Here is a 15,201-nt window from a genome sequence, read left to right on the forward strand (position 1 = left end):
ACCAGGTTCTAATACCATATAGCATATACTGAAACTATAATACATGGATATTTCATATCATTAATTTTCACTTTAATCATATCATTTCACATATATACGTATATCATGAAAATCATCGGCCCATACACCGGTATTACACATTTTATCATAACACGGCCCGTACACCAGCAAACATATCACATATAAAAATCTCGGCCCGTACGCCGGTTTTTCCCATTATGAAAATCCGTATCATAAACACAATTCCAGAAACAGTATTTCATAGCATTCTATACTCATGCCACACTAAACAAATTTTCCATATTCAATATATCATCATTTTAACAATAATTTCCCAAATAAAAATCATAGATACATATGCACATATTTACTTTTTCCGAAACCAGATGTTATAGCAGTATACATAATTTCAACAAATATTAGCTTAGTTTATCTCCTTACCTGACTACTGAGAAAGCTCCCAAAACAATCTAGTCTAACCCCCGTAGGATTTCCTAACCAATACCCTGAAATTGAAAATTTTTAGTATTAAACTTCAGTATTTTCATGCGTACATCATTTCTTACAACTACCATAAGATCAAATTTGACTTAAAAAGTCTTATCTCAACTCAGGGATGATTTCCAACTAACTTTCACCAATAATCCGCTCCAGTAGATTTGCAAAGAACTTCGCCAAGAGCGTCGTGGTGGCTACGGATCGTCGATCCGGCGTAAATCTGGCCCGAAATCGACGAAAGAAAGAGAGAAAACCGAAGGGGAGAGAGAGAGAAGAGAGATGGCTTCTTTAGGAAGCTAAAAATTTGGATTTTGATATTTATAGACAGGGGATTTCGTCGACAAGCCACATCATTCGTCAACGAATCCTTCAATCATTTTGTCGACGAAATTCAGTCGGCTCAACCCCCCCTCTCGGCATTTTTTCGTCGACGAAATTCAATCTTCGTCAACGAATTTTCTTAAGTCTTCGTCGACGAAGCCCTGATGATTCACTCCCGCTATTCTTTCCAAAGTGCAATGTCGTCGATTGCCTTCTTCTGTTTCCGGTTTCTATTTTCCTTTCTTTTATCATTATTTAAATACTATTATTCTCTGGGTCGTTACATCAAGTGTTGGTCGATATTCTCTCATCAACTGTATATTAGTTATTAATTTTTATTAATGGTGTTTTTATTTAAATTAGGTGTTTTGATTATTATTTTCTACTTAATATAATTAACATTATTACTTTCCAATTAACAACAATACATATCATATAGTAAATTAACATATGATTGTGAATTTTTTTAATAATATTTCAGCAGTTTTAATTATTATTTTTGTAGTTAATATAATTCATATTGTTATTTTTTAATTAAAAATAATATACTATGATGCATATGTTTTAAATTTACGTTAATATTGGTACTATTATTTATGTTAAATCCCAAAATGATTAAATGGTATTATTGTCAAAGAATTTCAACATATATATTGCGCCAAAAAAAAAAATCTAAGCTACACATTAAAATGCCCAAACAACAAGCTAAAATTTTGACAAGCTGAATAATAATTAGACATTTTTTACATCGAATGTAAATTAAAAGCATGAAGATGGAATGCAAAATTAGAAAATATGGACAACAATAATATATACAGATAAATTAAATACAAACTCCAAACTCAGAATGTCAATCCAATCAATAATTCATTTTAAATTAAAATCCAATCAATAATTTATTTTTTTCTAATAACAAATTTAAAACACTAGATTACAACATACTTGTCAATTAAATTATACAACACCTATAACAAATGAAAGGAAGTAAAATACCAACAAAAAAACTCTAACCACAAATTTGGGCATTTCCAAACGATGCCTTCAATCAACAAATTGAAGGTGTTATGTACTAATTTATGAGCCACAGTAACAATTTTATTAATCAATCTAACAAATTTTTCAATCAAAAATATAAATTTGAATTCAAAAACAAATGAGCTTAGGGTTTCAAAATGAATTTATCTCATCTCCCCCTTTTATATATTTCTCCTCAACGTTCACAAGCAATGTTTGGCGAGCAACGTTCGGCGAGCAACGGTTACCTACCAATCGTCCGGCCTCTGCCCTCTATGCTCTGCTCTACTCTGCAAAAGTCTCCTCCTCTCTGCTCTCTCTGCTCTCTATTCACGCAAAAATTTGAAGGAGAATGGCACTTAAAGGGCCAAAGCAAATCTCGCAGGACCAACCTGCAAGATTTGCCACGCATCAACTGACGGTTTATTTCCCCTGCAAATCTCACAGTTAGTCCTGCGAGATTTGCTTCGACCCTTACCACGTGTCAACTCACGGTTCATTTCCCCTGCAAATCTCGTAGTTTTGTCTTACGAGATTTGTTTCTACTCTTGCCACGCGTTAGTTCACGGTTCGTTTTCCCAACAAATCTTACATCTTGTCCAGCGAAATTACATAAGCCTCAAAATGGGAAATTTTTTCCTAAACGAAATATTATTTAATATTTTATTATAAAATAATATTAAAATTAGAAAAAAAAAATAAAAATAAAAAATAAAAAACTCTACCAAACACCCCTAAATATGTTTTACGTAAATATGCTTGGAATCAAATAATGGCAGTCCCGTCTTCACAAGAATCAAAACTACACCAGTAGGCATCAAGTTCTTCTCAATCCTCCATCAGTCTTCTTCCCCACTCCTCAGTTCCACTGCACGCAGCGCACGGTTCTCTCTCTAGTCGCAGTCGCCAAGGATGCCTGTAACCCTTCTCTCTCTCTCTCTCTCATTTGCTGATTCTTCCTTGTCAAGATCTCAGATTCACTGCACAAGATGTTCAATACCTGAATTCTAGGGTTATGTTTTTAGCTTATCGGTTCGAATTCACATCTGACCATCATCGTGCGTGGTGCAGTTCAGGGGTTTCTTAGAGGTTGAACCACCCAGCCCTCTTAGATACATCATGGGAGCTGTGATCATGATGATCGGCGTCGTCTTGCCCGTCGGATACATGATGTTCCGCAACAAGCGTGTGCCGTCATCTTCCTCTTACTCCAAACAGACGTAGGTGTGCCTTTCAATTTTTCAACTACGCTTTAGGCTACGTTTCGTATTTGTATCGCCAGTGATCTGAAATGCATGAATTGGACCCGGAGTTATCTTATATGGAGCCCAATCACGAGTTTGAATCCTTCCTTGTGTGACGATTTGTGGATTTTAAGTTACATTGGTCGTTAATTTCATTAATTTTGTCTTAACTGGAACTATGATAAGGATCTGTGAATTGGGTCCGAGTGATTTGAGATTTTTGAGTTGGGTATTTCAGGAGCAAAGTTTTGATTTAGGGATGCTGACAAGAGGGACATTTTAGATTCAATTCACGGGTTGTTAGTACGCAGAAGAAAAAGAAGGCAAACATGCGAAAGGCCTTGACAGATCCGCAGAGACTAATGTAAATGTATGGAGACTTCAATTCTCTTATGCAAATTGTTGGGGAATTCTAAATCAATTCTATAAAGCGATGTGTTTGTGGTGTTATTCTATTTTCCTCTATTTTTATTTACTTTTTGGTAAATTTGCCTTTTTTTTTAGAATTTTTGTTAAATCATTTTATGGGTGAGGAATCTGAATGTTGTTGGGAAGGATCTTGCCAATTTAGAATGAATGATTAAAAGGTTCCTAGGATGGAAATTTAATTCGTTTCTTCATAGTTATAAGTAAAAGGAAGAAGCTTTTCTTTACTGATATGCATTCTAAAGTGATGGTATGAAGGGGGATAACAATATATTTATATTACTGTGAACTAAGGAGTATTCTTTTACATTCAATAGTTTCATCCATTTGCAAGCTTAAAAAATAATCAAATAGCTCTCAGTGAGCGCAATGAAATGGCTGAGATGTGTGTGGAGTCTTCAGTGGCATAATTGTTGTTGATTGGATTTTTGGCACACAATGAATTGACAAGTGTATTTACATTAATTAGGATCACCAAAAGATCATATTAGAATTTCTAATGATACTATTCAAGAACAATTAGAAGGCTATGTATGGTTTCAATGCTTTTATTCAAAAAAAATTTAGTTTGAATGAGGATAAAATGGACATATTTGAAGCTTGACTGTCTCTGTGTGTGTGTGTGTGTGTGTGGGTTTTCTATGGGCCTATTTGCCTTCCTAGAATATTTTCATATTGGATTGACCGCTATTAATTTATTAACTACTACCACATTCTGGCAAGAAGGAACACACTATTAAATGATAAATCAGTCATAAACTCATTCAATTTCCTTACAGTTGTAGTTTATGTGGTTCGATTTACACATCATGTCTATACAATTTTAAGATTGTATCTTCACTGTTCTGAGTCCACTTGTATGGTATTATATTGTGTCTTCATATAACAACCTTTTTTTGCTATTTTTGTAATGTCACTTGTATCCAATCATGATTTAGTTCTTTTATGCTGATCCTTTGCTAATTTTGAATGGGTTTTACTTTTAAGATTAACAGAAAATAGTGCTTCAATGCACTGCTGTTTAGCAGCAATACACCTTCAATATCACCTATTTTCTTGCCTGCATTCTTTATATCTAACCCCCCCCCCCCCAAACACACACACACACCTCCCTTCCCTATTAATTTTGAAAATGTGCCATCAGGTGCATGAAAAGATCTCTTTATTCATCCAGTTTTTCGGTTATTGTGTTATGTTAGCTTAGTCTCAAATTCCCAAGCCCTAGCCTGTTTTTCGAGCTCCTTCACATCAACCTTCCAAATTTAATGGATCTGAAAAAATCCTATTGAAAGTTTACATTGAAGATATGTAATGACAAATGTTTATGCAATTGCACATATTGGTTGTGTACTACTTCCTGCCATTGATTAAATCTCTATTTGTCTGATTTTCCTTAATTCCTTCCTGTGCATCATTTCCTTCTCTAGCACTCCTTTTTTCCATGGTGACTTGCTTCCATTGGCTATTTTCCCAGATGATTTTTTAGGGCACATTTATTGAGTCAGGTGTTGCAGCAAGTCTTTAAACCATGCTCTCCTGCTTATAGCATCGAGTAAGCTACTGTTTTGCAAAATTCATTTAATAAAATCTGTTTGTGGAGAGGGGTTGTAAATGCATTTTGCAAAACAGCAGAAAGTTTCATTGTTTCCTTCTCTATCGCTCTCTCTTTCCATGGTGATTTGCTTCAATCAGCTGTTTCCCAGATGATTCTTTAGGACATATATCTTGAGTCAGCTGTTGCATTAAATCTTTTTAACCATGCTTTCCTGCTTATAGTATTGAATCCATGGTGAAGAATTGAACTGGGATACTGGGCTGCCAAAAGCCCTGTTTGCAGTGTCAATCATATAGTTAGCCTTTTGAAATCCTGTTTTACCCTCCTGCATTTAAGGTGCCTACATAAAATAAAATGAAGGCTCTCTAAATCAACCCCCCCCCCCCCTTCCCAATCCAAAAATAAAAAAAGATTTCTAGCTCCAACACTGCTTGCTTGGCTGCCTGGAAAGTCTTGCAATAGTCCTTCTGAACCTCCTATAGAATCTGACAGTTTGGCCATTGGTATTCAGCATCCAAGATCCCCGGGCAGAGGATTACTCCATTTTCTTGATGTTCTTTCTTTCCAATTATAATTCACTAGATGAGTCCATCTATGAGAACAAGTCCTCCTTGTGGAATCTCCAGTCTGCATTATTTTAGAAATTTTTACTCTTTGCTGAAGATCTGCCTGCGTTAAAGATCCTGCTTTCTTTTTCTCTGCAGTTATGATTTACTGTTGCAGCAAAAACCAAAAAATTTTAGTCCTATTGGCTGCATAATTTCCCCTAAAACTATTATGAATTCAGTGAGTCTCTTGGTGCCAGTACGCAATTCTGGTTATAGTGCATTTTTTCAGAATTTGCTTCCAGAAACTACTAGAAAACCAACTCATAAGATAGGTTTGTAAGTTTTTGTTGCAGCTTTGACAGAGAATGGATCAAGATTCTAGACCATTAGCAAAGTCGAACTTCACATTTCACAGAAATTAAATATGAGATATGTTGATAAAAGTTAATGAATTCACCTTGCTGATTGATGGAAGATAGCCAAACATTACTTGATTGTTTTGGGGTTCAACAAATGAGGTTCCCTTTGAGATCAATGGTTGTGTATATAATCAGCATGTTGAACTTTCTACTGCTAATGCTAACCATACAGCTGAACTCTTTAACTAATATGAACCTATTTAGTCTCTATGATCATTGATCAAATTATTTATTGAGTTTATCAAACACATCATCAGCTATACTCGAAGATTTTAGAAGTAGATCCAGTGACTGGCCATGAACATTCTAGTTTTTGAGAATGACGTGAAAAATTGAGGGCTAGTAAACCATTACTTGCCCGTGCCAAAGCCTTGTTTTATACTTAGGACATTTTGGATGGAGAAAAAAAATTAGAAAAAATATACCAGAAGGATTGGATTGGAAACTGTAAATAGGACGACAAAAAATTTTGGATGGAGAAAAAAAATTAGAAAAAATAGACCAGGAGGATTGGATTGGAAACTGTAAATAGGACAACAAACATGAGACATTATTGAGTCTTATGGATGAAATTTAGAGTCTGTGGAGGCAAAATGGTTGGATGAAATTCAGAGTCTGTGGAGTTAAAATGGTGCCCAGTGGGCCGTTATGCTTATGCATGATTAAATTTTTATTTCTGTGATTACAAACCATTGTTTCTCTTTAGCCAATGAAATCTGCGTCCTGGATTTTGATATTTATCAAATGAAAAGAATAGATTTGACAAGTAGAAATGGGATTTAGATATGCTATATCCACTCTGCTGCTTGCCTTGTGTTAACTGAAATTGCCTAATGATAAGCCTCCATCCTCCATACTGTCTAAACTCTATTAGTTTGTCCTTGATCAAGTGAAAATTTTAACCAAATCTATTTGGTTGAGATGCCATATTGATCATCAGATTCTTATTTAAGAACTCCTTGCTTCTCTGAGCATTCTTGGACAGCAAAGTTGGCATGTACTCACTTAACCTGTTGCCTGTGGTTAGCACTGTTATGTAAATTTTCGCATGAAAAATTGTAATATTTTTCTTGTTTTGAGTTTCCAATTCCATTCAACTTCCATTTTTTATTCTTTTTTTTATTATTGATTTAAAAAAAAAAAAAATGAATGTACTACCTCTTATTATGCTTCAAGAAATGGCCAGCGTGCATGGACAGGCTGCACTGGCGACTGCTGCTAGCAGTACTCTTCCCCCATACTGTAATTTGTGAACTTTGAATAGGCAATGATTTGCGGGCTATTATTGAATCTTTGTACAATCAGTAAGGAATTATCTCCTTGTTTTTACAGAGTAGAGATTCGTAAGTCCTCAAGGACAATTGGGATGTACTTCTTCAATGATTTTAGACTTTGAAATTAAGAATTGAGGAAGAATGTCTTTTCTTTCTGGAGCTACTAGAAACGATAAATTTCTTAGATAAGAAAATTGATGTTTAGTTTTTGTGGCATTAAAAGGATATTTTGGAAGAAAAAAAAAATTGTTTCGTTTTTGTGGCATTAAGCTAATTTGCCCATACAAAAACAATGTCAAATACAAGAATCCACACAAAAATTTTAACCTAAACGAGATTTTTTCTTGAGACAAAATTGTAGGGATCTAATTGATCAAATTAGATAATATTTTACTGTAGTTGAGCGTGAGAATGCCTGTAGTGGACTACAGCATTTTGGGGAAGTTGCTTTTAACAAATCATTGCTATGGTTCTTTGTTTGTACGTCAAGTTTGGCTTAAACTTTGAGAGGTGTCCTTCATTCACATGGTGTATTAATCAGTTAATTATTTTGTATTGCTCAGCTTGTACTTTCTATGATTACTAATTAATATGTTTTTTGTTTATTTATTTATTTTATTTTTTTGTATTTCATTTTGAATTGAAAATTATTAAGGATTCCAAAATATTTTGTTTGGGAAAAGGTTAGGAAAATATAAGTTAAGTTTATTTTTCAGTGTATTTTCTTTATATCAAATATTATTAAAAGTAAAAATATATTTTATGTAGGTCAAAATTTAGAAAAATCAAATATTATTAGTGTAAAATTAAAGCTTTTATCATTGATTTTGATATGTTTTCTACTTAAATATAAAAAAGTAAATTCTTTTGAACCATCATTTTCCTTACATTTTTCAAGTTCCATATAGATCTAAAAAAATATTAAAGAATTCAAATTTTTATGTTGTCACTAAATATAAAATATAAAATATTGCAAATAGGCAAAATTTTAATTTTTTATGTGATTAACTTTCAATGCCTAAGAGTTTCTAATCATATTAAAAAAAATTATTTAGTAATATTTAATATAAAAAATTAAAAATAAAAAAGTACATTTCATTCTTATTTTTCTTTCCCAAGTCTTGGGCCAAAAATGACACTGTTTGTCCGCCTCCGCATTGAGGACCAAAGAATTTGTATCTTTACCATTTACCAATACGTAATTCATTTGGCCAACTTTAAACCTGAAAAAATGTTGAAAGAGAGAAGAATAATTTTAAAAATTACCTTATCAAGAAAAAAAATATATATTTATCAAATCAATTACAAAAACTTGACACTATACACTATAAATATTTAATCTTTAAAAATGTTTTATCATATTAGAATAAATATTCATTTCTAATAGTATTTATCTATTTGATATAAAATTTAAAAAAAAAAAAAAAACACAATAAAAAATGAGCCTATTTTTCTTTCAATTTCCCAAACGAAGTCCTTAACCAAACAAGCTCAGAATATTTATATGAATACGAACCATGATGAGTGATTAATCATGTTTCAAATTTCATAATTACTTAAATGGCTTGTCTGCATAATTTAATCCAATTTTGATTTGATATTACATCTACATTCCAAAACAATGCAAAATTTGTTCATAAACCGGAAAAAAAAAATAATTACATAAAGCTAATGACAATACTGTTGGTTCTTTCAAAACAAAATTAAAATGGATGAGAATTACTATGCAACCTTCAAATAAAATGAATCATTTGCCTGTTACAAGACCTGAACGACCCTACCACATAGCAGTCAGCTTGTTAAGAAGCAAGAATTTTCACAAGATCTTTGGACACAGACAGACGTGACAAATGATATGCTCATATTTTCTCCCCCAAAATATTGGTATAGAAGCATAAACAGTATCTATCTTGGCCAAGTGCACAGCCACTAAAGAGCAGTAACATCAAATAACTTGTAATTTCATACACCCCAACAATAAGATAAATCACTTGTAAACGTTATGCACGACAAAAGTGAGGCAGGTTTGTAGCTACAAATCACGCCACCTTCCCAGTGCTTCTCCCATGCGAATTCTATCCCCTCGTCTTATGCAAAACTGGAAATCTGATGAGGATGACTTGTCTTTAGGCAATCTCGACATAGGAGCCTGGAAGACGAGCACCACTGTAGATCCCATGTTGAAAGCGGCTACCTGAAAAAGATTAATCCACCCCCATGGGTTCAGGCATAAACAAAGACACCGATATCATCACTTGGAATCCAATTCACATCATTTCTACCCAGAACACATCGTGTTTTTTTTTTTTGGGGGGTGAGTCATCAGTCAAAATACTTGATTTGGTTCTACGACGAGCAAAGAAGTCCTTTTCTTAGAAGGAAAATATTCTATAGGGTTGCATCAAAAAAGGAGGTTCCATGGTGTACGTTGTTTGCAGATGATATTGTATTAATTGACGAAACTAGGGATGGAGTAGAGGCTGAGTTAGAATTATGGAGAGAAGCTTTGGAATCTAGAGGCTTTAAGATAAGTAGAAATAAAACAAAATATATGAAATGTAATTTTAGTAATGATACGAGGAATATTGGAGACAAAGTTAAACTTAATGATGAAGAAATAAATAGCACTTGTAGATTTCAATACCTTGGATCTATTATGCAAGCTGAAGGAGAAATTGAAGATGATGTAATGCATAGAGTTAAAGCAGGTTGGGTAAAATGGAGAAGTTCTTCAAGTGTTCTATGTGATCGTAGAATACTCTTAAAATTGAAAGGGAAATTTATAGGACAGCTATAAGACCAGCTATGCTATATGAATCAGAATGTTAGGTGAGATAATATCCACAAAGTAAAAGTTGCCGAGATGAGGATGCTTAGATGGATAAGTGGTATAACATTGAAAGATAAATTAAGGAATGAACATATTCGTGGTAAGTTAGGTGTAACTCCTATAGAAGATAAGATAAGGGAAGGACGACTCAGATGGTATGGACACTTGCAACGTAGGCCTTATAATGCACCTGTGAGGAAGAGTGACTTAGTTACTGTGGGAGGCAGTAGAAGGGGTAGGGGTAGACCTAAAATAACTTGGGAGGAGATAGTGAATAAGGATTTAATATCTTTGAATCTATCAAAAGAAATGGTTCATGATCGCATAAATTGGCGGAAAAGGATTCATATAGCCGACCCCACTTAGTGGGACTAAGGCTTGGTTTTGTTGTTGTTGTTGTTGTTGTTGCATCAAAAAAGAAATTTGAACAATATGCAAGCAAGAGAAGAGGGAAAGGTAATGTCATCACCTAAATCAACAAATTTTAGCAGTAATTTTATGTTTTATTTTCATTACTATCCTCTATAAATGAAATTTTCCAAGCATACGATTTCTGGAAAGACATAATATTTGGTAGTCCTAACCTCCTCCCCTTTCTTTAGTGTCACGCCAATGCCTTCATGTTCATACAACCGCTCTTCAGGTGGCTCTGACTGCAGTAGCTTCTTTCTTGGCCGATTTGTTTGCAGTTCTGGTTCAATGAAAAGCTGCCACATGAACAAATTCAACATCAAATAAGACTCAGATCATATGAACTTCACCATCTGCAACTACATCTAAGTAAACATGCAGCATTCACTGTCCTTCAGCTTAGGGAGATTGTTCAACAATAATAGAGATGCACCCCAACCTCTTGTTTTTATTAGTTGATAACTTGATATGGAAACAAAGAGAAAATACCCATCTCAGCCTCCTCCATTGTAAAATAATAAATATTCTTTCTCAAGCTAACCCACTGTGCAGGGGCAAACCATGTCTACTACATCAAATCCCAATAGTTTTATGTTTTGATAAACATTAATGTGAGATAGGACAGACACAAAAACATATAAATTGTTCTCAAGCATTTACATCCTACAGTCTTGCACATCAGTCACAAGTTTCTAGATTGTTCAGTTTCTCCATGCAAATACAAAGACCAACATTTTTCATGCATATAGCCAAGTTTATTAAATTTCTTTGTCCTTCTACAACAATAACAAGCCTCAAGTCCCACCAAGTGAGGTCAGTTGTATGAATCCTTTTCCACTAATCCAATCAATCAAGAGCATTTTCTTCGACTAACTTAAGAACTATTAAATCCTTTCTCACTACCTCATTCTAAGTTATTTTACGTCTTCCCCTCCCTCTTCTAGTACCATCAACAATAACTAGCTAGCTCTTCCTTACTGGTGCACTACTTGATATGTGTTTCAAATGCCCAAAGCATCTAGAAGGCCCCTTCCTTATCTTACCTTCTACCGATGCTTGTCTAGCTTATTGCGAATATGTTCATTCCTCACTTTATCCTATGTTAGACCACTCATCCACTTTAGCATGTGCATTTTTGCCACTTCCACTTTTTGAATATGTTGCATATCATTCTGATCCATATAACACAGCTGGTCTTATATTCATCATATAAAACTTTCATTTTAATTTTAACAGTATTCTATGATCACACAGCACACCCAAAATATTCATCCAGTTTAACCAACCTGCTTCAATTTCTTCCTCCACTTGAATGATAGGTTCAAGATATAGAAACCTACTAGTACTGTTGATTTCTTGATTATGAAGTATAATCTTATCTTCAATATTCCTCCTTCCCTGACTGAAATTACATTTCATACATTTTGTGTTGTTTCTACTTATCCTAAAGCACTCAGTCTCTAAAGCTGCCCACTCCTACTTCCATCAATCAAAACAATATCATTTGCAAACAACAAACACCATGGTATCTCATTTTGAATATTTCTAATAAGCTCATCAATCGCTAAAGCAAAGCAGATAGGGACTCAAAGTAGATCCTTGATGTACACCTATTGTGATTGAAAATTCTCTAAACTCTCCTCCTGTAGTCCTAATGCTAGTCGTTACTCTATCATACATATCCTTAATAACATTAATATACCTACTACATACTCTCTTCTTTTCTAAAGCCTACCAAAGAACTTCCCTAGTTACTCTATTATATGTTTTCTCTAAGTCAATTAAAACAATATGCAGATCCCTCTTCTTTTTCCTGAACTTTTCCATTAATCTTCTTAATAGATAGCTTTTGTTGTGGATCTCCTACATAACTAAATTGATTCTCTAAGACCCTCATTTTTATTCTTATTCTTCGTTCAATTACTCTTTCACATAGTTTCATCATATGACTCATAGTTTAATTCCGCGATAGTTATTACAATTTTTTTTCACCTTTATACGTGCTTTTTCTCCATTCTCTTTGGCATTTTCTTGGTTTTTATAATAGTGTTGAATAAATTAGTTAAGCATATACTTCCTTCATCCCCTATACATATCCAAACTTCAATTGGGATGTTGTCTAGTCCTATAGATTTCCCACTTTTCATCCTTTTTAAAGTCGTCTTAACTTCAGTAACTCTAATTTTGAGAATAAATCTCATTTTTTTAGTCTCCTCATTTATCACTTCCAGGTTTCAAGATTTCAATTTGGTTTTCTTTAAACACAACTTATTAAAATATTTCACCACCTCTCTTCTATGTTTTCATTTTTTACCAAGGCATTATCATTCTCATCATTTATAGTACTACCTAGATCTTCGCACTTTCTTTCTCTAGCTCTAGCTAGTGTATGTCTCTTTCTCCTCCTTTTGTATCTAGTCTAACATATAAATTATCATAAGGTCTATGTTTAGGTTCACTAATGTCCTTTTCTATCTCTTTTCTAGCCTCTTTATACTTTTCAAAGTTTTTTTACATTTTTATAATTTTGCCATGTTTTATACCAAATTCATTATCTTTACTACTATTTGGATATCTTGATCCCACCATTAGCCTTCTTTGCTATCTAAGACTCTTCCTTTAGATTCACCTAAAATCTTTTTTGCTATCATTTTAATAGAATTAGCCATACTACTCCACTGAGTGCCCAAATCAACTTAATCCCCTATTGTCCAATCACCCTCTTTCATCATTTTATTTTTAAATTTTACTATAACTTCTTTCAGACACCAGCATCTAATTCTTTTGTATTGATTTATGTCAGCTTTCTTTTTTCAATGCTTTGTACATCTAGTACTAAAACTCTACGTGGTGAAGTCAAGCTTTCCCCTTGGATAACTTTATAACACTTACAAGATAAACAATCTCCTCTCCTAGTTGAGGAAAAATGAATTTGGCTTTTATTTTGTCCACTCTTAAAGGTTATTAAGTGTTCTTCTCTTTTCTTAAAACAGGTATTCATCATAACAAGATCATAAGATATGAAAAAGTCTAAAATCATATCCCCATGCTCATTTTTATCTTCATTTCCATGGCCTTAAAAGTGTAATCGGTTTTATTCGGTACGGTTCTGCCCAAAACCGAAAACCAAAACTATTTTATTGGTTTTCTATTTTACAAACCAAAACCGCACCGAAAACCAATGGTTTAAAAAAACCAAAAACCGAATGCAATCGATTCAGGTTGGTTATATATCAGTTTTTAAGTAATATAAAAATTTTAATTTTAATTTTAATTTAAGAACAGCCCAAGTAGGAGGGCATGGCTTAAATATTTTATAAAGGCCTAGCCGAGAGCACTCAGCCCAGCCATTAAGGCAAGACCAAATCAAAAAATATTAAAAATTTAGCAAGTGCCAACTGCCAACAGTATAGCTTGGGCCCAGCCTTCAAGGGCTGTGTTCACACAGCGAGAAGTTGTTGTAGTTGGATATATATAAGGGGTGGAAGGGTCATCCCTTCTTCCCTCACCCGACGTAGCACAAGTTAGTCTCACTTCCCAAAGCTAACACTCACGTTTCAAAGCCTTCTCCTTCTGTGCACTATTTGCTTGTCCCATATTGGAAAGTAGGGAACTCTAAGGACCCCCCTCTTCTGTATAAAAAACTTCCCTCCCTTCCTCTACTTTTTCCATCTGTCTCAACCATATCAATTCTTTAGAGTAGTAATACATAATGGTAATTATTACAAAATGATGTTTGAGATATCAACAACAACACTGAAAATATAATTAAAAATAAATATAAATAATTGGTTTTTCTGTTTTTTTGGTTTGATTTTATTGTCAAACCAAAACCAAAACCAAAACCAAAACAGAAAATCAGTTTTTTGTAAAACTAAAACCACAACCGAAAACCAAAATCGAGAAACCAAACCAAACTGTTAAATGGTTTGGTTTGCGTCCAGTTTCGATTTTTCGATAATTTTTGTACACCCCTAGATGGACAGTATAAAGAAATATGGAAGGAAAATGTTAATAGGATAAAATAATAATTATAATAAATTAGATCCAGGGCTGCTCACTATTTGTTTAAAACCAAATTAGTTGACCCAATTGAAAATTTTGGTTTTTTTAATTTACTTAGTTGGTTATACCCATACCCCTGTTTTCTGTTGCTCACTCTTCTCTGAAGCCCATTTTTTGGGCCTTGCTCTCATAAAAGTTGAATCTCGCTTTTTTTAAAAGCCTACTATTAAATAGCTAAAACATTCTCTGTCGGCCCAACATAATTGTTGCCAGACAAATTATTTGACTAGTTATCCCATATGTATAACCAAAAAAATGTCTTCTCAGTTAATATACTAAATTTCAGCTGGTTTGGTTAATGAAAAATTTTAACCAAAATTTTAGTTAAAAAAATTCAACCATACCAACCAAAATTTTTCATTAAATTTCTTTCCTAACTGGATTAACAGACAAGTTCATGTCCTTCCATTTTCCTTCTTCTTTCCTTCAGTGTTTCATTAAGTACACTTACACTTGTTATACATAACCTGTTTGGTATAAAAGATTTACCACAGGGAAAACTATGGAATTTGATCCAATCACCTTATACTACATGGAACATAAAACATAATATAACGCACAAGCAAGGGCCCAACAGTGCATATATTAACACAAGA

At 33.6% G+C, this 15,201-nt stretch overlaps 2 protein-coding genes across 2 annotated transcripts in view; one reads left to right on the top strand and one right to left on the bottom strand.

Annotated features, from left to right (window-relative positions):
- The first annotated feature begins 2,573 nt into the window (after nt 1-2,573).
- LOC131163337 (uncharacterized) lies at nt 2,574-3,527 on the top strand. Its single transcript, XM_058119927.1, has 3 exons — nt 2,574-2,751; nt 2,905-3,053; nt 3,316-3,527. Exons 1-3 carry the CDS (start codon nt 2,746-2,748, stop codon nt 3,332-3,334), a joined length of 174 nt encoding a protein of 57 aa, XP_057975910.1. The 5' UTR covers nt 2,574-2,745; the 3' UTR covers nt 3,335-3,527.
- Nucleotides 3,528-9,008: 5,481 nt separating this feature from the next.
- The window catches only part of LOC131163338 (phosphatidylserine decarboxylase proenzyme 1, mitochondrial), a 60,163-nt gene continuing 53,970 nt past the window's right edge, over nt 9,009-15,201 (bottom strand). Inside the window, exons 11-12 of the mRNA XM_058119928.1 lie at nt 10,714-10,836; nt 9,009-9,493 (exon numbers count right to left, since the gene is read on the bottom strand). Coding sequence (XP_057975911.1) covers nt 9,332-9,493; nt 10,714-10,836 — 285 coding nt within the window. The 3' untranslated portion in view covers nt 9,009-9,331. The remainder of the gene's footprint in view (nt 9,494-10,713; nt 10,837-15,201) is intronic.

This window comes from Malania oleifera, chromosome 9 (genome assembly GCF_029873635.1).
Source record: "Malania oleifera isolate guangnan ecotype guangnan chromosome 9, ASM2987363v1, whole genome shotgun sequence".
NCBI lineage: Eukaryota > Viridiplantae > Streptophyta > Magnoliopsida > Santalales > Ximeniaceae > Malania > Malania oleifera.